The 23,769-nt window shown below is 43.4% G+C and overlaps 1 protein-coding gene across 1 annotated transcript in view; it reads left to right on the top strand.

Moving 5' to 3' along the window:
• The window catches only part of LOC122542714 (5'-3' exonuclease PLD3), a 42,405-nt gene extending 21,326 nt beyond the window's left edge, over positions 1-21,079 (top strand). Inside the window, exons 6-12 of the mRNA XM_087984013.1 lie at positions 3,302-3,419; positions 4,822-4,949; positions 6,615-6,815; positions 8,432-8,571; positions 13,007-13,172; positions 15,408-15,507; positions 19,765-21,079. Of these exons, the coding sequence (XP_087840139.1) occupies positions 3,302-3,419; positions 4,822-4,949; positions 6,615-6,815; positions 8,432-8,571; positions 13,007-13,172; positions 15,408-15,507; positions 19,765-19,967 (1,056 nt within the window). The 3' untranslated portion in view covers positions 19,968-21,079. The remainder of the gene's footprint in view (positions 1-3,301; positions 3,420-4,821; positions 4,950-6,614; positions 6,816-8,431; positions 8,572-13,006; positions 13,173-15,407; positions 15,508-19,764) is intronic.
• The last annotated feature ends 2,690 nt before the right edge of the window (positions 21,080-23,769 follow it).

The following is a 23,769-nucleotide window of genomic DNA, read 5'->3' as shown; positions in this document are numbered from 1 at the left end:
CTTACCAAAGTGAATCACTTCACACTTAGCTACATTGAACTCCATTTGCCACCTTTCTGCCCAGTTCTTATCTATATCCCGCTGTAACCTGCCACATCCTTCCTCACTGTCAACAACTCCTCTGACTTTCGTATCATCCACAAACTTGCTCACCCAACCTTCGAGCCCCTCCTCCAGGTCATTTATAAAAATGACAAACAGCAATGGTCCCAAAACAGATCCTTGCGGAACACCGCTAGTAACGGCACTCCAAGATGAACCTTCACCATCAATTACTACCCTCTGTCTTCTTCCAGCCAGCCAATTCCTAATCCAAACCTCCAACTCCCCCTCAATGCCATACCTCCGTATTTTTTGAAGTAGCCTACCATGGGGAACCTTATCAAACGCCTTACTAAAATCCATATACACCATATCTACCGCTTTCCCCTCGTCCACCTCCTTAGTCACCTTCTCAAAGAATTCAATAAGGTTTGTGAGGCACGACCTGCCCTTCACAAAACCATGCTGACTATCCTTGATCACATTATTCCTATCCAGATGTTCATAAATCCTATCCCTTACAATTCTCTCTAAGACTTTGCCCACAACAGAAGTGAGACTCACCGGCCTATAGTTACTAGGGTTATCCCTACTCCCCTTCTTGAACAAGGGAACCACATTTGCTAGCCTCCAGTCTTCTGGCACTACTCCTGTAGACAACAAGGACATAAAAATCAAGGCCAATGGCTCTGCAATCTCCTCCCTTGCTTCCCAGAGAATCCTAGGATAAATGCCATCAGGCCCAGGGGACTTAGCTATTTTCACCCTTTCCAGAATTTCCAACACCTCTTCCCTACATACCTCAAAGCCATTCATTCTACTTAATTATGACTCTGTTGCCGATGTGAATACTATGTCCAGTTCCTGAGTGAACACTGACGAAAAGTATTAATTTAGTGTCTCCCCAATCTCTTCAGCCTCCACATGCAACTTCCCACTACTATCCTTGACTGGACCTATTCCTACCCTAGTCATTCTTTTATTCCTGACATACCTATAGAAAGCCTTAGAGTTTTCCCTAATCCTACCAACTAAGGACCTTTCATGTCCCCTCCTTGCTGCTCTTAGCTCTCTCTTCAGGTCCTTCCTGGCTACCTTATAACTCTCAATCACCCCAATTGAATCTTCACGCCTCATCTTTACATAGGCCGCCCTCTTTCATTTAACAAGGGATTCCGATTCCTTATTAAACCACGGCTCCCTCACACAACCCTTTCCTCCCTGCCTGACAGGTACATACTTATCAAGGACACTCAATAGTTGCTCCTTGAACAAGCTCCACATATCAATTACGCCCTTGCCTTGAAGCCTACTTTTCCAAGCCACGCATCCTTAGTCATGCCTCACCGCATCATAATTTCCCTGCCCCCAGCTATAACTCTTGCCCTGCAGTGCACACTTATCCCTCTCCATCACTAGAGTAAAAGTCACCGAATTGTGGTCACTGTCCCCAAAGTGCTCACCTACCTCTAATTCTAACACCTGGCCTGGTTCGTTACCCAGAACCAAATCCAGTATGGCCTCACCTCTTGTTGGCCTATCTACATATTGTGTCAGGAAACCCTCCTGCACACATTGGACAAACATCGACCCATCTAACGAACTAGAGCTATAGCTTTCCCAATCAATATCAGGAAAGTTAAAGTCCCCCATAACTTTTATTTTCACTCTTCTCCTGAATCATCCTCGCAATCCTTTCTTCTACGTTTCTAGGACTATTAGGAGGCCTGTAAAAAACTCCTAACAGGGTGACCTCACCTTTCCTATTCCTAACCTCAGCCCAAACTACCTCAGATGGCGAGTCTTCGTCCATTGTCCTTTCCACCGCTGTAATACGATCTTTGACAAGCAATGCCACACCTCCCCCTCTTTTACCCTCACCTCTGACCCTACTAAAACATTTAAACCCTGGAACCTGCAACAGCCAATCCTGTCCCTGTTCTACCCATGTCTCCATAACAGCCACAACATCGAAGTCCCAGGTACCAACCCACACTGCAAGTTCACCTACCTTATTTCGTATACTTCTTGCATTGAAGTATACACACTTCAAGCCACTTTCCTTGGAATAGGAAATGTGCGATGACAAATCATAGAACCATAGAATTCATACCATGTGGAAGCAGACCATTTGGTCCATTGAGTCCACACTAACCCACTGAAGAGCATCCCACCCAATCACTGTAACCCTGTATTACTGATGGTTAATCTACCTAATCGCTGGACAGTATGGGCAATTTAGCATGACCAATCCACCTAACCTGCACATCTTTGGACTCTGGGAAGAAACCAGAACACTTGGTGGAAATTCCCGCAGACATGGGACGAATGTGCAAACTCCATGCAGGGTGAAATTGAACTTGGGTCTGCATGATTTTAAAAACCATCATCAAATTGCCTTTCGGGCCGAAGAGCGATTTCAAGTTACTAATGATATCAAAGGATATGGGGATAGCAGGAAGAGGAGTGGAGGTCAATGATCAGCATTGTTTGGAATGGTAGAGCAGGCTCAAGGGGGAGAATGGTTTACTCCTGGCTTCTTCAGTCCAAACCCCAGTTTTGGAACTACTCATTTGTATCAGCTTTGACGTCCTCCTAATGTGTCATGTCCAGAATTGGACACAATATCCGAGATGGCATTCTATGAGTGTTTCTATAAAGTTTCGCATAATTTTCTGTCTTTTGTACTCATTATCTCGTTACATAAAGCTCAGGATTCCCTCAGTTTTTATTAATGGCTTTGTTAACCTAGATTTCATAATCTTCAAAGATTTATATACCCAATAGCCACAACTCTCACTGTTCTAGCATCTCCTTTATGATTGTACCACCCATCCAAGTCTCCGGTGCACCTGTGACCTCCAATAGATCAAAGGCAGCAGAAACACTACTTGAAAATTCGCATCCAAATTGTATACAATCCTGACTTGGAAATATTGCATTCCTTCAGTGTCACTGGGTTAAAGTCCTGGAGCTCCCTCCGTTAATAGCACTGTGTCCCCCTCCAGCACGTGGACTGCAGCAGCTTACAAAGGCTACCACCAATTTTAGGACAATTAGGCACGGCCAATAAACACTGGTCTACTCAGCAGCATGTCCAAGAGCAATTTTCGAAAAAGAATTAAATTTGTATCGACCATTTTAATATTCTGACCAAATATATCATCTGCACATTTGCTGCGTTTGTCTATCCTGAACTCTGTCATGTTGTTCACTCTTTGCTACACTTCCAGTTTTGATAAATAACTTGTCCCTTCAGGGTGAAGAAGTTCTGCAGAAATTGAAAGAAGTTTCTAAGGTTCTGAATGTCCGTATCGCTGTCAGTAAACCATCGAGGACAGGAACTCTGAATGACCTGCATCTTCTGGAGAAGAATGGTACATTTACTTAGGTTTGACTCGTGATAGTTTTCCAAAATGTTTGAGTGCTGATTTGAGTCATTGTTTTTTTCAAGAATCTTTTTTAAAATTTAAACATCTGATGTGGGCATCACTGCATTTGTTTCCCATCCTTAATTAATCAGAGGGTAATTAAGTTATCCACATTTCTAAAGGTCTGGAATTATGTGTAGATCAGACCAGAAAAGGATGGCAGATTTCCTTCCCTAAAGGACATTAGTGAATCAGATGGGTTTTTATGGCAATCAGCAATGGTTAAATGGTCACTGTTACACTAGCCTTCATTATCGTTAAGCTACCACTTGCCAATAAACGCATGAAGGGAGCATCTTCAGGGCTCTGATTACAGAGCCACTGTATAGGACCAGTTGGATTGTTCTGTCAAAGTAGTGGTGTCAAAGGCACAATGGCTTCTTTGGACTAGTATTTAATTCCCTGCCACTTAGCTTTCTGTCAGTCAGTTGTGGAATAATGGAGTGTCCCCCAACTCATGTTCAAGATTGTGAAGTTGAGCCCTGCTCTGGAGACTTGAGCACCAAGTGTAGCCTGATGCTCCAGTGCAGTACTGAGGAAGCACTGCAGTGTTGGAAGTTATTATATTTTAGATGAGACTGTAAATCAGGTAAAAGAAGCCTCTCAGATAAATGTACTTATGACAATATTCAGATGGACGCTCACTCTATCCCACTATCTTCAATAGAGCAGTTACCTGCTCATTATCATATTCCCTGTTTTGGTGGAGTTTGCTGTGCTTAGTGGACTGCTGTGTTTTTAATATTACAGCACTAACTGCACTTCAAAAGTATTTCATTAGCTATTAAGAACTTTGGGAAGACCTGATGGTCCTAACAAAACTCACTACCATTCAGGACCAAACAACCTACTTAATCAGCATTCCAGCTGCCACCTGCAACATTCAGTTCCTCCATGAATGCAACTATAGCAACAATGTATTATTTACAAGGTGCATTGCAGTAACTCACCAAGGCACCTGTGACAAGATTGCCAAATGCATAATCTCTTCCACCAAGGAAGATGATGGCAATAGATCCAGTGAAAAACCACCACCTGCAATTTCCACTCCACCTGCATACAAGCAGTCCTGACTTGGAATTATATCACCGTTTGTTCACTGTCACTACATCAAATTCCTGGAACACTCTCCTTAAAAGCATTACGGGTTTACCCATACTGCACGCACTGCAGTGGTTCGAGGAGATGGCTCATTATCACCTTCTCAGGGTTATTTAGGGATGGGCAAGAAATCTAGCCTCGCCCCTGACACCCTTGACTTGTATATTAAAAAAGAAAGTTCTTCGTTGACTGTCAAGTGAACATAGCACATGTGATTATTGGGACCATGTGTTTTTTCTATCAACAGGAGCAAAGTTTACAGTTGTGGACATGGCCAGACTGACGGCTGGAGTTCTACATACAAAATTCTGGATTGTTGACAGGAAACATGTATACATTGGAAGTGCCAATATGGATTGGAGATCGTTGACTCAGGTACTGAGGAAAAGCTGTGGATGGGCACAGCTTAAGATGTGAAGTGTCAGCACTCTTATCTCTAATGGCAAAACCTGAAAATATCAAGCTCTCAATACATGCAAAGAAGTTATGAGATATATGCACACTCAAATTGCTGTCCTTTCCATTGTACCTTTTCAAATGAGTATGGGGCATGACCATTCCCTGGGGCATCTTCATGAAAACCTTGACTAAATAGCGTTGATGTGCCTGCTTTAAAAACAAATGCTTCGCAATTAACTGTTCCCTGGTACAATCTCTAGACCAAAGCCTCAATCAATTAAAGTCCATTTGCCATCCAGTCAGTGCCTTTTTCTCATGTTGTTTCCTTTCAAGTTTGGCATTCTTGCAATTCTGCCTTGATGAGCATAAGGCAAAAAGCTTCAACATGGTGTTCTTTTTCCTTTTTGCCATGCACGTTTGCTCACTGCTTGGTGACGATTTGTCTAGAGATTTCACAGGAAAAGTCAAAATGGCATGAACTGGGTTTCAGGACTGGGAAGAGTCGACCCCAGGTACATTGCCTCTTGGCGTCAATCTGCCAGCAATTAACAGAAGAGGGAAGAATGATCATTTGTGGAGGGCAGGTGGTGGGATCAACTTGAGGGTGCAAATAGACAGTCCTAGAGATGTACAGCATGGAAACAGACCCTTCAGTCCAACTTGTCCATGCTGACCAGATATCCTAAATTAATCTTGTCCCATTTGCCAGGGCTTGGTCCATATCTCTGTATACCCTTCTATTCATATACCCATTCAGATGCCTTTTAAATATTGTAATCGTATCAGCGTCCACCACTTCCTTTGGCAGCTCATTCCATACACATACCACCCTTTGCATGAAAAGGTTGCCCCTTGGGTACCCTTTCTAAAATCTTTTCTCCCTCACTTTAAACCTATGCCCTCTAGTTACCACTCCTCCTCCCCCACCCCACCCCCCAGGAAAATACCTTGCTTATTTGCCCTATCTGTGCTTCTCATTTTATAATCCCCCTTAAAGCTCCAAGGAAAATAGCCCAAGCCTATTCAGCCTGTGCCTATGGCTCAAACGTATGGAGTCAAAAGTAATTTGTCAGGATATTAGCGAGGGGCATTATTTTGGAGTCAGGAGAATTGCTCCTGCCCTTCAGTGCTCTGGGTTGAGGTTAATAGTTTTTAGTTGTATCCTTGTTAGCATATCTATCCATGTCCCACCCTCTCCCTATCTCAGTAATTTCATCCAACCTCTCAAATCTCTGAAATCTCTCTGTTCCTCTCATCCTAGCCTTTCATGGATCCCTATTTCTAATTGTTCACTGTTAATAGTCAGACCTTCAGCTGTCTGAACCAGAAGCACTGGAATTCCCTCCCTAAATTTCTCCTTATCTCTACCTCATGCTCCTTCTTTGTGGCCCCCATTTAAAACAAGTTTCTTTGGCTAAAATTCTGGTCATCTTACGTGGCTCGACATAACACTTTGTTACATAATGCTTCTGTAAGTGCCTTGGGGTTACATTCTTGTGTCACTTTGGGGCATTTTGGGTATGTGAAGGGTTTCATGTAAATTCCTTTCTTAAAAAAAAGGAGCTTTGTTTCCAAGGTGCTCAACACCCAATTGCTAACGTTTGCCAGATTTCCTTACCTTGACATTCTCACCTTTGACAGGTTAAGGAGCTGGGAGCCATTATCTTCAACTGCAGCCAACTGGCTGAGGATCTGGGCAAAATTTTCGAGGAGTACTGGAATCTCGGTGGGCACAACAGCAGCATCCCATCTCCATGGCCTAGTAATTACTCAACATTCTACAATGAGAAAAACCCTATGGTGCTGGAGCTCAACGACAGTCCAGCCAGTGTCTATTTCTCAGTAAGCTTCCTAAACGTTGCCTGTTTCTTCCAGTGGTTTTCATGGGATCTGCATAGATGCAGGACAGGTGTTGAGCAGTTGAGAGTTAGTTCCCTTGCTAGTCAGGCTATTTTGTTATTTGTTCATGAGATGTGGATGGACCTAATAGACAAATTCATGGTGAGCAGTTGTATGAACATCTAGCAACATTTCTGAAGTGGTTTGGTATGTAGGAGTACCTGAATTGTTTTGACTGTTTCTAGAAGTTTCAAACATCAAGCGCATTATTTTGTGACCAGCGTAATTGTGCATGGTAATAGACAGATCAGGGATAAAGGTGGACCAGATGGGTTCTAGGCAGTTAGTCTGTTTCTCTGGATTACTAGTTTATTGACATTACTGCTATGCCATCAGCTACTGGTGTTAGCACTGCTGCCTCACAGTGCCAGAGACCCGGGTTCAATTCCCGCCTCAGGCGACTGACTGTGTGGAGTTTGCACATTCTCCCCGTGTCTGCGTGGGTTTCCTCCGGGTGCTCCGGTTTCCTCCCACAGTCCAAAGATGTGCAGGGTCAGGTGAATTGGCCAAACTAAATTGCCCGTAGTGTTAGGTAAGGGGTAAATGTAGGGGTATGGGTGGGTTTCGCTTCGGCGGGTCGGTGTGGACTTGTTGGGCCGAAGGGCCTGTTTCCACACTGTAATGTAATCTAATCTAAATCTAATCTAAAAAAAAAATCTCAAAGTTGAAATGCAAGAATAAAAAGCTATATTTTTCTTTTTACATGGGATGTGGGTGTTGCTGGCTAGGCCATCATTTATTGCCCATCTGTTACTACCTCGAGGGCAGTTAAGAGTCAACCACATTGCTGTAGGTCTGGAGTTACGTGTAGGCCAGGTAAGGACAGCGGATTTCGTTCCTTAAAGGGCATGAGTAAACAAGGTGGGTTTTTATGACAATCAACAGTTGTTATGCAGCTATTATTCGATTTGCTTTTTATTCCAGATTTTCATTGCATTCAAATTTCACCATCTCATGGGATTTGACCGCATACCCTCAGAACAGTTGCCTAGAATCCTGGATAACTGCCTCCCTAATGTTATATAGCTTTTACAAAGGGATTGGAGAATATAAGTAACCAAGTCTTTCTGCCATCGTATTATGGTTCTTAGTCATACCATACTTGGAATACTGTTCGATTTTGGTCTCCTTCCTTAAGGAACGATCTGCTTGTCCTAGACAGCATGCCACAAATGTTCAGGCAGTTGACTCCTGGGATGAAGGGTTTGTCCTCTGTGGAGGGAATGACCAGGCGAGGCTTTTATTCTCTGGGGTTTAGAAAATGGAAGGACATCTTTCTGAAGCCGATAGCACTGGTAAAAGGTAGGCAAGGTGGATACTTGGAGAGTTGTGGATTTTCAGACATTGTTTTCAAGACAGATCAGAGTGTCTTGATACTCAAGGATTCAAGGGGTATATGGTGGGAAGATCAAGTTGAGGTAAAACATCAATCAGGATCTCATTGAATAGTGGAATAGTTCTGCGGGACTGATGTATTATGCTTCTGTCCCCCCCCTAATAGTGTTGGTCTGGCTGTCCTATAAATCGGATTGATGTCCTGGTTCCTTTTCCATTTTCAGAGCTCTCCCCGTGCATTGTGCCCAGATGGACGGACTGAGGACCTTGCCTCCATTCTCAGTATCATCGATGATGCAAAAAAGTTTGTGCATGTGGCAGTCATGAATTATATTCCAGTAACTGTGTTCTCTTATCCCAGAAGGTAAATGACAGTCCTTAAATGTAGACAGTGTAGATCATCCTGTTTGTGTGTGTTTGCATATACAAATGTTTGTTTTTATGTGTATCAGCAATGCTTGGTTTCTTTTTTAGTTGCTCTGGGCCAGATTTTCACCTATCGAGGCAGGAAGCTTGAGTTGCATATTTACTTTCAACACCTGCCTTTATTATAAGGAACCCAACCACCATGTTTTCATTCTGGGAAGGTAGATGTACTTAGTTAACTACCATTGGGGGCAGTTCAGATTTGGGAAGACAGGTTGGTTAGAAAGCCTACCACAATTGTTTGGGACTTGGTCTTAAATTGTAAGTAAAGCTATATCTAATCTAGCTTCTGGAGCTCTCACCCCTCTGTTCAATCCTCATACTAGTCCACTTTGTCAAGCGACCCATGAACACCCCAATGCTACCTCTGTAGCCCGTAGCATGGTTGACTTCCACTCTCACAGTATGCATTGTGGAACTAATGACACACACGATATGGAAAGTCTTGAAATGCACTTAATATAATTATGCTGAGTGAGCAATCTTTATTGGACAGCACTGAGCTAAGTCAAAGGCTCACTCCTTTCATCATTAAACTCTGTCTCTGCATAAAACTATTGTGCAATTTTAGTCACTAGTGCTGACAAAACTATGAAACTGTACAAACAATTTTCCAATGCATTCTCATTTTAATTTTTGAGAATCAACATAAACACTGGTAAAAACAGAAGAGCAATAAAATGCTAGCAATAACACGTTAAATTATTTATTATTAATTAAATAATAAGTTTGGACATTATAGGTCAACATAAAACATAAATTTGAATGTATTTTCAAAATATTTTGTTAAATGTTATTTTACATACTCACCAATTATTATTTCATAAACTGCTCCATTTGGCATATAATGATTAAACTATTTTGTGAAAATGTTATTTTAGTTCTCAGCAGTCAATTTGCTTCACCTGAACTGCTCCAGACCTGGTCCAAGAAATAGTTAAGGGTCTTGAGATGACTGATTTTTGAGCTCAGGTCATTCTGCAGACCCAGTTTAACGGTTGGACTGAGACGGGCCTTGGCTCAGTAGTGGAATCACCAGCACTGTACTTGTAGTTGCCGCTGGATTTCAAGATTTGATGAAGCAGCCATGGGCAGGAGCCCATGGTCCAGAAAGAAAGTGACTGGGTGATGAGCAGGACAAGAGGCAGTTTGAGTGCCACCTGGGCCTTAGTGCCACTGAATGATGCAGTTCTGGAGGAGGGAGAGTTTGCAATCCTACTCAATGTTTGTCTGATATCAATTGGAGTCATGACTCACAGTTTAGAAACCATTGCCTGAGCATTCACTAAAGAATAGTTTGTTCTGACTTACTTTCTTGCTTGATTTGTGAGTTTAAATTGTTCTGCGTTTGAGTAACAAGACCTCTACATCCCCTTTGGCTTCATCCTCAGTCATTTTAACTCCATGCACAGAGAGGACTTTTGCTTCTGTTCTTTCGATATTAAGTTCCATCAGTCACTGCTCTGGCCACCTCTACTTTTTATCACATTCGATCTATTGTTTTTGAACTTCCCCTTCAGTGGGAACTCTCTGCCTGAGAAGTATGCACTTGTGACCAGCTCCACACCATGTTCATAGGCTCAATCAACCTATCTCTTTACCCATCCTTCTGATGAGAAGTTAAACCAAAACCACTGATTATCTGTTAGGGGGACCATAAACAATTAGGGGGAACATAAACAATTCAGTTTCCCCTAAGTGGAATGCTAAGGGTGTTATCTCACTTCAAAACTCTGCTTTTTTGGCTGTTAAACAATTAGAATGTTCATACTGTGAACAGTCTTGGGCTCCTTATCTAAGATATTTAAGTTAAAATCACACAACACCAAGTTATAGTCCAACAGGTTTATTTGGAAGCATTAGCTTTCGAAGTATTGCTTCTTCAGATTCCAAATAAACCTGTTGGACTATAACCCGGTGTTGTGATTTTTAACTTTTGTCCCCCAGTCCAACACCGGCTCCTTCAAGTCATAAGATTCATTAAATACTTAATCAACCTCTTATATCACAGGAAAGATTTCATTATATTTACAAAACTCTCCATTTTAAACAATCCTTTCATTAAAATCAGCATGCTTACATGAATGCTTATAAATTTTTACACGAGAAGAGAAAAATTTGGCTTCTGCACAAATTGCATATTTTCAGTGACCAGTAGAGGGAACAAAATAAACTAAAAATCAGTTTCTACTATAACAAAATTTGCCACTTATAGTGCAACTGGAAAAATTTAAACATGCCCTATTACTGAAGAGAATTAAATTTAACTGAAAATCCTAGAGGCTATTGAAATTAACTTGCAGTATGCTTTGAAAGTAAAACAAATTAAATATTTGCCGAGCTTTGTGAATTGTACTGTTGATTGGGAAAATAACCACTGAGCCCATCATCACAATGAGAGGATGTGTCAAAATACATTAATTTGTCTCTCAAACCACAATACCTATAAGTAAAAGGTTGAAAAAAGTTGATAAATTAGGAAATTGTACTAATTTCATTTTATTTTAAATATGAACAAGCATTTATAATACGAAAGTCTTAAAATATGATTTATTTTATGATGGCCTTGTTGTAGTCAATTGTACCGCACTAACTGACCCTAGAACAAAGATCAGATAACTTTGGGCCGATTGGGTGAGGGGTAGCAGATGGAGTTCGTTTTGGATAAATGTCAGGTGTCAGATTTTAGTAAGGCAAATCAGGGCAGGAATTACACACTTAGTGGCATTATAGAATTACTACAGTGCGGAAACTGGCCAACAAGCCCACACTGACTTTCCGAAGAGTAACCAGCCCAGTCCCATTCCCCTACTACTCTACATTTACCCTGGACTAATGCACCCAACGTAGACATCCCTGATCACTATGGGCAATTTAGCATAGCCAAGTCACCTAACCTGCACATATTTGGATTGCGGGAGGAAACCAGAACACTCTGAGGAAGCCCACGTAGACACGGTAAGAATATGCACACTCCACACAGACAGTCACCCGAGGCTGGAATCGAACTGGGGTCCCTGGCACTGTGAGGCAGCAGTGCTAATCACAGTCAACGTGCTGCCAGGGTAGAGTTCTGGCGAGTGTTGCTGAACAGTGACCTTGGGTTGCAGGTTCTTATTTCATTGAAGTTGGCATCGCAGATAGGGTAGTGAAGAAGGCATTTGGTACACTTGCTTTTATTGGTCAGATCATTGAGTTGGGATGACATGATGCGGCTGTACAGGACATCGGTTAGGTCATTTTTGAAATATTGCATTTGATTCTGGTCTTCCTGCTATTGAAAATATATTGTTAAACTTGAAAGGATGCAGAAAAGATTGTATAAGGCTGTTGCCAGGGTGGAAGGTTTGAACTATAGGGAGAGGCTGAATAGGGTGGGGCTATTTACACTGGAGTGTCTGAGGCTGATGGGTGACTTTTATAGAGGTTGATAAAATTGAGGAGCCTGGATAGGGTGATTAACCAAGGTCTCTTTCCCAGGGTCGGGAGTCCAAAACTAGAGGGCATAGGTTTAAGGTGAGAGGGGAAAGATTTCAAAGGACCTTTTTCATGCAGAGAGTGGTACATGTATGGAATGAGCTGCCAGAGGAAGTGGTGGAGCTGGTACAATTACAGCATTTAAAAGGCACCTGGTTAGGAATGCGAATAAGAATGTTTTAGAGGGATGTGGGCTAAATTCTGGCAAATGGGGCTAGCTTAATTTAGGATATCTGGTTGGCATGGATGAGTTGGCCCTTGTCTGTTTCCATGCTATCCAACTCTGACTGTATATGCTGGCATTGGAGACAGTCCAGAGAAGGTTCACTAGTTGATCCCAGGTAGGAGGAATTGTCCTATGAGGAGAGGTTGAGTAGTTTGGGCCCATACTGATTGGAATTTAGGACATGAGAGGTGGACTTGAGAGGGTAGGTGTGGAGAGGTTGTCTCTTCTCGTCAGAGAGTCTAGGACCAGATGATCTCAGAATAAGAGATAAGGGGGAATTTCTTCTCCAGAGTGGTGAATCTGTGGAATTTTTTTCTACAGAGAACTGTCGAGATTGACTCATTAAGTATATTAAAGGCTAAGAGTAGCCTTTTATTTATCAGTAAGGGAGTCAAGGATTATGGGGAAAAGGCAGGAAAGTGGAGTCAAGGGTTATCGGATTATCTGTGATCTCGTTGAATGGCAAAGCAGAGTAGATGGGTTGAATAGCCTTTCTTTGCTCTATCTTGAGGATATGAACACTATTACATAAATGACAAAATCTACTTTATTTGCAACATGCAAATCAATGTGACTCAATGAACCTTAGGATGGGTACAACCCCGGGGGTCCTTGGTGATTAGTTGGCAAGCTTGGCACTGCCTAATAACAATTTCACCTTCATTGGTAGATACTGGCCAGATATTGACACGCATCTGCGGAAGGCTGCATTTGAACGGAAAGTGAAAGTACGGCTCCTAATTAGCTGCTGGTCACACTCCAACCCATCCATGTTCCCTTTCCTCCGGTCACTGGCAGCTCTGAAGAGTCATGAGAGCCATCTAAATGTGGAAGTGGTGAGTGAATAAACATTGAAAAGCATGAATTCAGAAAGCAGCTTTGATGGGTCCCATTATAGAGAATGCATCCAATTTATAATGTGCTTTTGGATTTGTCTTTTGACTTAGCAAAGTTTGAAAATGTCATTTGGAAATTCAAATAGATGGAAGTCATTCAAACTCCGTCCTGTATTGCCTTTCAATTAACTTTGTGACTGCTCTATATTTTAATCCCGATCTTGGTTTTGTAACCCCCAATACCCTTGTTTAACAAAATCTATTGATCACATCCTTAACATTTTCAATTGACTTCCAACATGAACAGCTTTATTGGGGGGTTTGGGTGGGGGGGTAAAAAGTTCCACTTCCCTCTGTGACAAAGTGCTTCCTAACATCACCCATGAATAGCCTGGCTTGAACTTTAATGTTATATCCCCTTCTTCTAGACTCCTCCAGAATTAGAATTAAGTTGCTTCTTAATCTTAACGTTAAGATCAGCCATTCTATTCTTTTTTTGCCTTTGCTTTTCCCCCTTCTTATAGAGCAGTTGGGAGGTGGTGGAAGGTAGCCTGATCTGATCATCAAGTCATATAATCACTTAGAATCATAGAATCCCTCCAGTGCAGAAGGAAGCCATTCGGCCCATCAAGTCTGCAAGGACCTCCAAAGAGCATCCCACTCAGACCGACTCTCCACTCTATCCCTGTAACCCCGCATTTACCTTAGCTAAACCAGCTAGCCTGCACATCCCTGGACACTATGGGGTAATTTAGCATGGTCACTCCATCTAACCTGCACATTTTTGATTTGTGGGAGGAAACTGGTGCACACAGAGGAAACCCACGCAGACATGGGATAACATGCAAACTCTGTACAGAGTCTTCCAAGACTGGACTTGAACCTGGGCTGCTGGTGCTATGCTAACGTCTGAGCAACCGCGCTGCCACGTCATGCAATCTCTTTCCACATGCTATTCAATAAGATCAAGGCTGATCTGATGTTGGCCTCAAATTTAATTCCCGCCTCAGGCGACTGACTGTGTGGAGTTTGCACATTCTTCCTGTGTCTGCATGGGTTTCCTCCGGGTGCTTCAGTTTCCTCCCACAGTCCAAACATGTGCAGGTTAGGTGAATTGGCCATGCTAAATTGCCGTAGTGTTAAGTGAAGGGGTAAATGTAGGGGAATGGGTCTGGGTGGATTGCGCTTCGGCGGGTCAGTGTGGACTTGTTGGGCCGAAGGTCCTGTTTCCACACTGTAGGGAATCTAATCTAATCTAAATTCTACTTTCCTGTTGTCCTGGACTTCTTTGTCTTTTAAAAATAAGAGATTGGTTAACACTAAAGGACACAAGCTCACTTATTTGAGTAACTGGTGAACTATACGTGTCTGAATCAGTTGCTTCCTCAAATAAACCTGAGACTAAATCGGAATCACATCGTGGATTACATCATTTCCTTTCTAGTGATCTATATCGGAAATATTACCAGCACCATCACCACCACTACTGCCGCCGCCACCACCACCACATCCCTGCATCCTACCCCCCCCCACTTAAAGATGATTTGGAGATGCCGGTGTTGGACTGGGTATACAAATAAAAGTCACACAACACCAGGTTGTAGTCCAACATTTATTTGGAAGCACTAGCTTTCAGATCACTGCTCCTTCATCTGACCACCTAATGCGAAAACCTGTAAACCTTTTAAATCTGGTTCTGAGTCAGTTAAACCTACCAGAATGCCCTCCAACACCAAAATATTTCTCCTATGATGCACACCTAGAATGGATTACAATATTCTAGATAGGGGTGCCATCTAGAGCCTACATAACTTTCACCCATTTTGTATTTAAGCCCCTTAGATAAGGTTGAGCATTCAGTTAGACTTTCAAATGATTGTTTGCACTGTCCAGCAATTTGCAGAGATTTGAGTCCTTGGATCCCCCAAGTCTCTATGGTCCTTTGCAGCTTTTCTGCTATTTATTGATGCAATGACTAATTTCTTGCACCGTTCCTCCCAACTCCATGGCCTCTGCCATGGGTTAGAACATCTCCTTCAGCACCGAAGAAGATGTTCTAACCCATGCCCTCTGTTACTTTATTGCCATGCCCTCTGTTACTCAGCAATGCACTGGTGGGCTGTTGAACCTACTCACACTAACATTCAGGACCTGTCATTACTACCACTCCAACTTGCACAGTTGGAGGTGCTTTGCAATGGAAGCACAATAATTCTTCCTGCTTCATTCTTGCAGAGAATTTTCGTGGTGCCAGCAACACCGGAACAAAGTAGCATTCCCTATGCACGAGTCAATCACAACAAGTACATGGTGACGGACAGAGTGGCTTATGTTGGTAAGCAATCAAACATTGTCTGATCCTGCACACAATTGGTTTACAACTTAGCAATGGCAAATTTATGTTCAGAAGGCTAGTGTTTAGGAATGAGACTATATTTTGGACTGTTGTCTGGATTGAGTTCTTATTTTTCTCAATAATATCGCAATAGTTCTAAGTTCAAATAGTTTATCTACATGATTTAAAAGTCATTTTGCAGAATTTTTAATACATGTAATAACGTGTATGAGTGATATGTTTCATTGCTTGCTAGAATTTTCAGTCAGGAGTCTCACATCGGGTTATAGTCCAATAAGTTTATTTGAAACCGCTAGCTTTCAGGGAGAGAGAATACATTGGTGAGAGAGAATACACTGGACACAATTTATAGTAAAAGATCAAAGGGTTTTGCAATTTATGCAAATGTGTTGAACAAACCTAGATGGCTACTAAGTCTTTAATCAGAATGGCAGTGCAGGTTTGGATTGGTTAATATGTAAATCCCTGCCTCAAGATAGCTTCAGGTTTTATCAGAATAAAGATGACACTTTAGGTCGGACAATGGTAGTCATGATTTGGAGATGCCAATGTTGGACTGGGGTGTACAAAGTTTAACTAGGTCAAAAGATGCATTCTAGGTGTGAAGCCGTTTTTCAAGTCTGTTGATATCTCATCCTGGAGCCAGACTGGTTTTATTTCCAAAGTAAGAAGTTATAAAATGCCACATTGTCTGTCTATAAGTTTACAAATTATACACCAGATTGTAGTCCAACAGTTGTTTTTGGGAGTACAAGGTATCGTTGCGCTGCTCCTTCATTAGGAAGCTCTCCGAAAGCTTGTACTTCCAAACAAACCTGTTTGACTATAACCAAGTGTGGTGTGAATTTTAGAGGAGAAAGTGAGGTCTGCAGATGCTGGAGATCAAAGTTGAAACTTTATTGCTGGAACAGCACAGCAGGTCAGGCAGCATCCAGGGAACAGGAGATTCGACGTTTCGGGCACAGGCCCTTCCTCAGGTGTGAATTTTAACTTTGTCCACCCCAACCCAACACCGGCACCGCCACATCATGTGTACAGATTGTGTGCTCTTTGAACAAAATAGAATGTACCTGCAAATTTACCCCATAGATTTATGTGTGCTTGAGAGGGAGTATGTGTGCATGTTAGTGTGTGCTTCGGAGGGTGTGCGAGTGTGAGGGAATATAGATGGGTGAGAGGGTGAATGTGGTGGGCGGGGGGGGGAGGGTGTGTGGGGAGAGGGAGTATATGCGTGCGAAAGGGCGTGTTTGTGTGGGGGGTGGAGGGGAGTATATGCGCGTGAGAGCGCGCGTGTATGCAGGGGAAGGGAGTATATGCCCATGAGATGGGGTGGGGGTGTGCGTGTGTGTGGGAGAGAGAGAGTATATGCGTGTGAGAGTGCGTGTGTGCATGCAGGGGAAGGGAGTATGTATATGCCCATGAGAGGGCGTGTGTGTGGGGAGAGAGCAGGAGAATGATTGTGGGTGGGGGGCGGATGCGCGTGAGGAGGACTGTGTTGGTGGGGCACGGATGCCCGTGAGGAGGACTGTGTCGGTGGAGCGCGGATGCGCGCGAGGGGGACTGTCGGTGGGGCGCGGATGCGCGCGAGGGGGACTGTCGGTGGGGCGCGGATGCGCGCGAGGGGGACTGTCGGTGGGGCGCGGATGCGCGCGAGGGGGACTGTCGGTGGGACGCGGATGCGCGCGAGGGGGACTGTCGGTGGGGCGCGGATGCGCGCGAGGGGGACTGTCGGTGGGGCGCGGATGCGCGCGAGGGGGACTGTCGGGACGCGGATGCGCGCGAGGGGGACTGTCGGTGGACGAGGGGTCTATGCTCATGAGAGGGCAAGGGGTCTATGCTCGTGAGAGGGCGAGTGAGCGGGGCGAGGGGTCTATCTTCGTGAGAAGGCGAGTGGGCGGGGAGGGAGGGGGAAGTATTGTGGGTGGGGAGGGAGGGGGAAGTATTGTGGGTGGGGCAGTATATGCCTGTGAGAGAGTATGCGGGGGCGGAAGGGAGTATATGCGGGCGAGAGGGCGTGTGTGGTGGGGGGGAAAGGGAGTATATGCACGCGAGAGGGCGTGTGTGGTGGGGGGGGGAAGGGAGTATATGCGCGCAAGAGGGCATGTGTAGTGGGGGGCGGACGGGAGTATATGCATGCGAGAGGGCGTGTGTGTGGTGGGGGAATGGGAGTATATGTGCGCGAGAGGATGTGTGGGGTGGGGGGGGGAAAGGGTGTATATGCGCGCGAGGGGATGTTTGGGGTGGGGGGAAGGGAGTATATGCGCGCGACAGGGTGTGTGTGGGGTGGAGGGGAAGGGAGTATATGCACATGGGAGGACGAGTGAGGGTGGGGGAGTATATGCGCGTTAGCGGACGAGTGTGCTGGGGGGAAACTATGTGCGTCAGAGGGGGAGTATGGGTGGGGGAAGTATATGCGCATGAGAGGGCATGTGTGATTGGGGGGGGGGGGGAGGAGGGAGGGAGGAGTGTATATGCCATGAATGTAAGTGGGGATAGGGTAAGAGTATACACCCGTCAGAGGTGAGTGGGACAATGGGTGGGGTGGGGAGTGGGAAGTACTGTGGGTGGGGGTGTATATGCACGTGAGAGGACAAGTGGGGGGGTAGCGGAAAGTATGTGTGGCCGAGGGAGTGTATGCATGTGAGAGGGGGTGTTTTATGTGCGTCAGAGGCGAGAGGGGGTTGGGGAGTATTATGCACGTTAGAGGGAGAGTGTGGGCGGGGGCGTACCATGCGCATCAGGGGGTGAGTGTGGGCAGGGGAATACCATGCACGTCAGGGGGTATTATGCACGTGAGGGGACGGGGAACAGTATATGCATGTGAGAGGGTGGGGAGGAGTATATGCACGTGAGGGTGAATGTGGGCGGGGTCACCTGTAATGTGACATGAACTCAAGATCCCAGTTGAGGCATCCTCATGGGTACCAAACATACTTATTAGCCTCTGTTCGGTGACTGTATCCAGTCTGGCTCCAGGATGATATACAAACAGATTTGAAACATGCATTCACACCTAAAATGCATTGTCTGACCAGAGGCGTCACCTTTATTCTGATAAAACCTCAAGTTATCTTGAGGCAGGGATTTACATATTAATGCATCACAACCTGCACCTCCATTCTAACCATTGAAGACTTAATAACCATCTAGATTTGTTCAATACATTTCCGTAAATTGTATGACCCTTTGATCTTTTACTATAAATTCTGTGTCTGAAGTATTCTCTCACTAGCTGTCTGAGAAAGAAGTGGGGGCTCTGAAAGCTTGCAGTTTCAAGTGAAACCTGTTGGACTGTAACGTGATGTTGCGTGATTTTTGACTTTGTCCATCACAGTCCAACACCAGCACCTCTGCATCGTCAGGAGTCGGTCATTGACTCATTAGCTCCACCCATAGGAGAAGGCAGTCAAGCACTCTACAAGGATCTATAATCAGACAAACTTAATCAAACACTATGTGGACCCCCCACCCCAAATAAAAAAGCTGCAAATGAAATTCCATTATTTCAAAAGGGTGAGAAAGTGAGAGAAGCCAGTTAAGTTTATAGACCTGCCCATCTAACATCTATTTCGGGAAAGTTGAGTCTCAAACACAGAATTCTGAACTGGTTCAAGAGAGACAATATAGATTTGTAAAATGTAGGTCCTGTCCAATGAGTGATATTTAACTTGTTTGGAAGTGATAATTAAAGTAATAGACTGGAAGATTATAAAGATTTCCAGATGGTATTTGATAAAGTTCTGCATAAGAGATTGCTAGATAAAATTAAGTTATTTACCTGGTTCACTGACTAGCTAGTCAGCAGGAGACACGTAATTAGGGTTAACGGGTATGTATTCAAATTTGAAGGAAGTGATCAAATGTTCCCAAGTTTCTGCTAAAGCCTGAAATAATTACTTTATTATGCTTGAAGAAACAATTACAGAACTAATTATTTCAGTTTGCTGACACAAAGGTTGGTAGTATAGGTGGGATATATGAGCCAAAAATTACAGTGCAGTTGTTTCCCCAACCTCCTAGTGATGTTGCTTTTAGTCTTCCTGCTCAAAGCTGCTCCTTTAGAAATGTGGTATATAGCCAATTCAGATTGGCTACACCTTGAAATAGTATAGGAGATAAAGAGAAATTCCCAAGTTGAAATCTGTTTTTGTGTGCCTCTCACTCCATGTCTCCAAACTATTCACAAACCCCTGGACATGCTTAAACAGAATGGTTTCATGTGTGTGTATTTTCCAGGGACTTCCAACTGGTCTGGTGACTACTTTAATAACACAGCAGGTGTGGGCCTGGTGGTTAACCAGAGCAGCACAATGAGGCACTCCTCAGGCTCTTCCGTGCGAAAACAACTGCAGGATGTGTTTAGTCGAGACTGGCACTCACCGTTTAGCAAACCCCTGACTGAAGGTGAGGATTTGAGTCAGATCTGTAAATATATCTAACAGGTCTGTGGAGAAATTATTCACTCAGTGCCAATGTTGAACCAACATGAGAACCAAAATCCTGCACAACCCAAAAATGGATCTGGAATCCTAATTGATCCTGAGTCTCATTCATCAATGCCCTTCAAGGTGTAACATTCGACAGCGAGTGATGGCAAAAGATGTGATCATGGAGTTGAATTTTCATTGAGTACTTCTGATCAGTCGACAATCTTGACAGAAGATCCTGGGAATCACAACTTTGCCATTGCTCCAGGATTGCCTTGAGAAATGAGTGGACTATCTTTCATGGAAATTCAACCTGACAGAAATTGGTACTTGTGCAGAAGCTGTCTGGCAATGAGTGTTACCAACACCCTTGTAATTACCCTGGGATTACTGCATACTGCCTTTGTATTCCTGTGTGTTCACAGTCTGAGTCAGATTGTCAGGCTGGGTGGGTCTCTAAATGCTGGACCTACCACTTATCGAGATATGAGCCAAGATCAATGTCTCCCTGGTCAGTTGCTGTAAGAATCCTAACAGGTAATGTGTTTGTCAACCTGCTGGATTTGGTCCATATTGGCAAAGTAGCTTTGATTCAGTAATCTCACATGGAGCATACAGGCCAACAGTTGCAAAGCGGTCACCACAGTGCTATGGACGCCACACTGCTCTTGTCAGTCTGCTCTACGAAGAACCTTTATTCTGTATTTGACACCTTGCTGTACCTGATCTGGGAGTGTTGGGGACAGTGTGAAGGGATCTTTTTATCTGACCTGTGCGTATCTGTTCTGGGAGCGCATGATGTTTGTTCCAATTCTAACAGGAACAACTTACAGTATAAGTACCTCCAAAGGAAATAAAAATGTGTTTGCACAGATATAATTTTATTTGATCCAGTTTCCCCATTAAGTGGCCACATTAAATGTGGGGAGAATGCCAGAGATGTTGGAGCTTGATGTACTGCATTTTCAATGCACATTATGCAACCTTGTACTGTACACCTACTTTTGTCAGTTTTGAAATAAAATCTATTTTCAGTTCAACAACCTTGAGGACTTTCTCAGACTGGTTCTGGATCCTCTAAGTTGTTCAAGTCACTTTTTCAATAGTTTTATGAAAAGCTGAAATGATTTTAAATGATTATTAATTACTTAGTGGGAAACACTGGTGAAATTAACTCTTAAAACAGAGTGAGCTAAGAAACTGCCCCAAGGTCTAGAGCGCAGCTGATCCACAAGACTTCACCTGACAGAGGCTATGCTCTGATAGCTTCTGATTTCAAATAGACCTGTTGGACAATGTCCTGGTGTTGTGTGACTTCTGATTTTGTCTACCCTGTTCCAACAGCAGCACCTTCCACATCACAAGGTTTATAAGTGGTTAAAAATCACACAACACCAGGTTACAGTTCAAAAGGTTTAATTGGAAGCACTAGCTTTCGGAGAGCTGTTTCTTCATCAGGTGACAACCACTATAACCTGGTGTTGTGTGATGTTTAACTTTGTACACCCCACTCCAACACCGGCATCTCCAAATCATTTATAAATAGTGTGAGAGCAGTTTCGGATTGGAAGCAAAATGTTTGATAATGTCTGTTTTAAAAGCCTGACTGTAAGTACCTGCGTTATTACATTACACGTTAGTGTGATAAACATATGAATATACAAGTTCAGGAGTAGGCCACTCAGCCCTTAAACCTGTTCAACCATTCAATAAGATTGTGGCCCAATACCACTTTCCTGCCAACCCTTTGTCTTTCCCTTTAGTCAAAAATCTATCAATCTCCGCCTTAAAAGTGTTTACTGGGCTCACTTTGATCATTCTTTGGGGAAGAGTATGTTCCACAGTGTCTCAAATTCCTGAAAGAAAATATCTCCTCATCTGCATCTTAAGCAAGTGACCTCTGGTTGAAACAATGATCCCATGTTCTAGTTTCTCCCACGAGGGGAAACATCCTGTTGGCATTCACCCTGTCAAGTTGTTGATCACAATATTTTAAAGCTGGTGAAGAATAGGGTGAAGGTGGTAACCCAGACTTATTTCCTTGAGAACTGACTTTCTACAACTCTGCTTGGTGCCTATTCCATTCTCCCAAAAAATACCAAGTTCCTGGATGTTCATGGATATGTTTTGGTGCAATATTTGAAGCTTTTAATCAGGAACCTGCCACTCACACACATTTCCAGAAGGTTATTGTATTTTTCATCACTCTTTTCAACTCTGTAGATTATTCCTCATTTCCTCTGATTTCATCAGGTTCAAATATGCCATTTAATTCAACGCTTGCTTTCTTTACTCTACCTGAACTATCATCTGAAGTTCCACCAAGCAGTTCACAAGGATTCTGGCGAAGGTTTTGCTGGTAACTGAGCAAAAATGAGTGGTGTTCCTCAATGACCATTGCAAGATCAGTGAGTTCTTTTCTGCTTGTATAGATGCATAATGGAGGTAAATTTGCATACTTGCTGAGTGATGCCTTATCTTCACATAGACTGACAAAGTTTATTGAACTTACTGACCTGGCATTGACCTCCAGCAAGGCAGATGTGCTGGGATAGCACCAACTTCTGGAGCTTTGTTGCTAGGTAGACGTTTGATTTATGTTTGCCATTTCCAAAAGTGTGAAAGGGCATCAAGAGACATTGGCAATCTCTGGGTAGCCTGTTGATTGTTGCTTCAATAATAGATAAGGACTGGCAGTTGAGGATATAATTAAAGTGTTCTCACCACTTTTTTAGAATTAGCTTTTTTTTAACCTGTCAGTAAACTGGGGCCTTATTGGCAGATTTCAGTGTTGTGGAATCTGTTCCAATCTTGGGTCTATATGTGACTGAAATCTGGCCCCACTCTGATCCAGCCAAGGCTCTTGCATTTCTCTTGCATTTCTGAAATAGCTGTATGAGACACTCCCTTCAAAAGTAAGTAAGGATCACTGACCTTGCCAGCAACCACTTGTGAAACTAAAAATAAAAGTAACCCCATTAATACCCCTTTTTGCACAGGAAGTGTGTCAAGAGTGTCAGTGATCATACACCTCCGTAACAGGACATACTAAGCTTCTCAGTGCTCAAGTATGTGAACATTGACCTTCTTTCTACCAGCTGTCATCAGCGTCTGAGGCTGTTTCCAGGACTTGAGTGCAACAAATCTAGATGGGCACCATACGCAGTATTTGAAACAGTGTTGTCATGCCAGATTGTATGAGTTATTAAATACTAACAACCAATTTGCCTTTCAAATACAGTGCAACCTTGGTTATTCGAACTCCAATTATCTGAATTTTGGATTATCCGAACACGATCTCAAGGTCCCGATGCTTGGGTGAGCAATTGATTATCCAAACATTCATATATCCAAACAAAATACTCCCTGCCTGTATTGTTCGGATAATCCAGGTTGCCTTTAGTACTAATATTCCCCATGGCTCTACCTGAATTGAAGGGAGTTTTTTTTCCTCCATCTCTGTCAATATTTATCTTTTAACCAACACCAAAAACAGATCATCTCAACATTCTATAATTGTGGGATCTTGCTATTTTTGACTTCTGGTGACTTCAAGTCAAAAGAGATTGAGAGTTGATGATTGACATTTTAACCATTCTTTGTTCAAATTTCTCCAGACTTTAAGAGATTGGGCACAGGAGATGAGACCTCCAGTGATATGGAGAGATTAAAGAAGCTCAGTTTGTTCTGCTTAATACAGAGAAGGTTCATTGAGTTCAAAATCCCAGCTCACCCCAACCATCCTGACTTAGTGCAACTCAACCACTTCCCTGGTGGCACATGGGGTTCTCGGCATCTGCAGAGTGGATGCCTG

The sequence above is a fragment of the Chiloscyllium plagiosum genome, unplaced genomic scaffold, assembly GCF_037043375.1.
Source record: "Chiloscyllium plagiosum isolate Xiang-an unplaced genomic scaffold, Cpla_swu_hap1 HiC_scaffold_47, whole genome shotgun sequence".
NCBI classification, from domain to species: domain Eukaryota; kingdom Metazoa; phylum Chordata; class Chondrichthyes; order Orectolobiformes; family Hemiscylliidae; genus Chiloscyllium; species Chiloscyllium plagiosum.
This window is presented reverse-complemented; position numbering and strand designations above follow the sequence as displayed.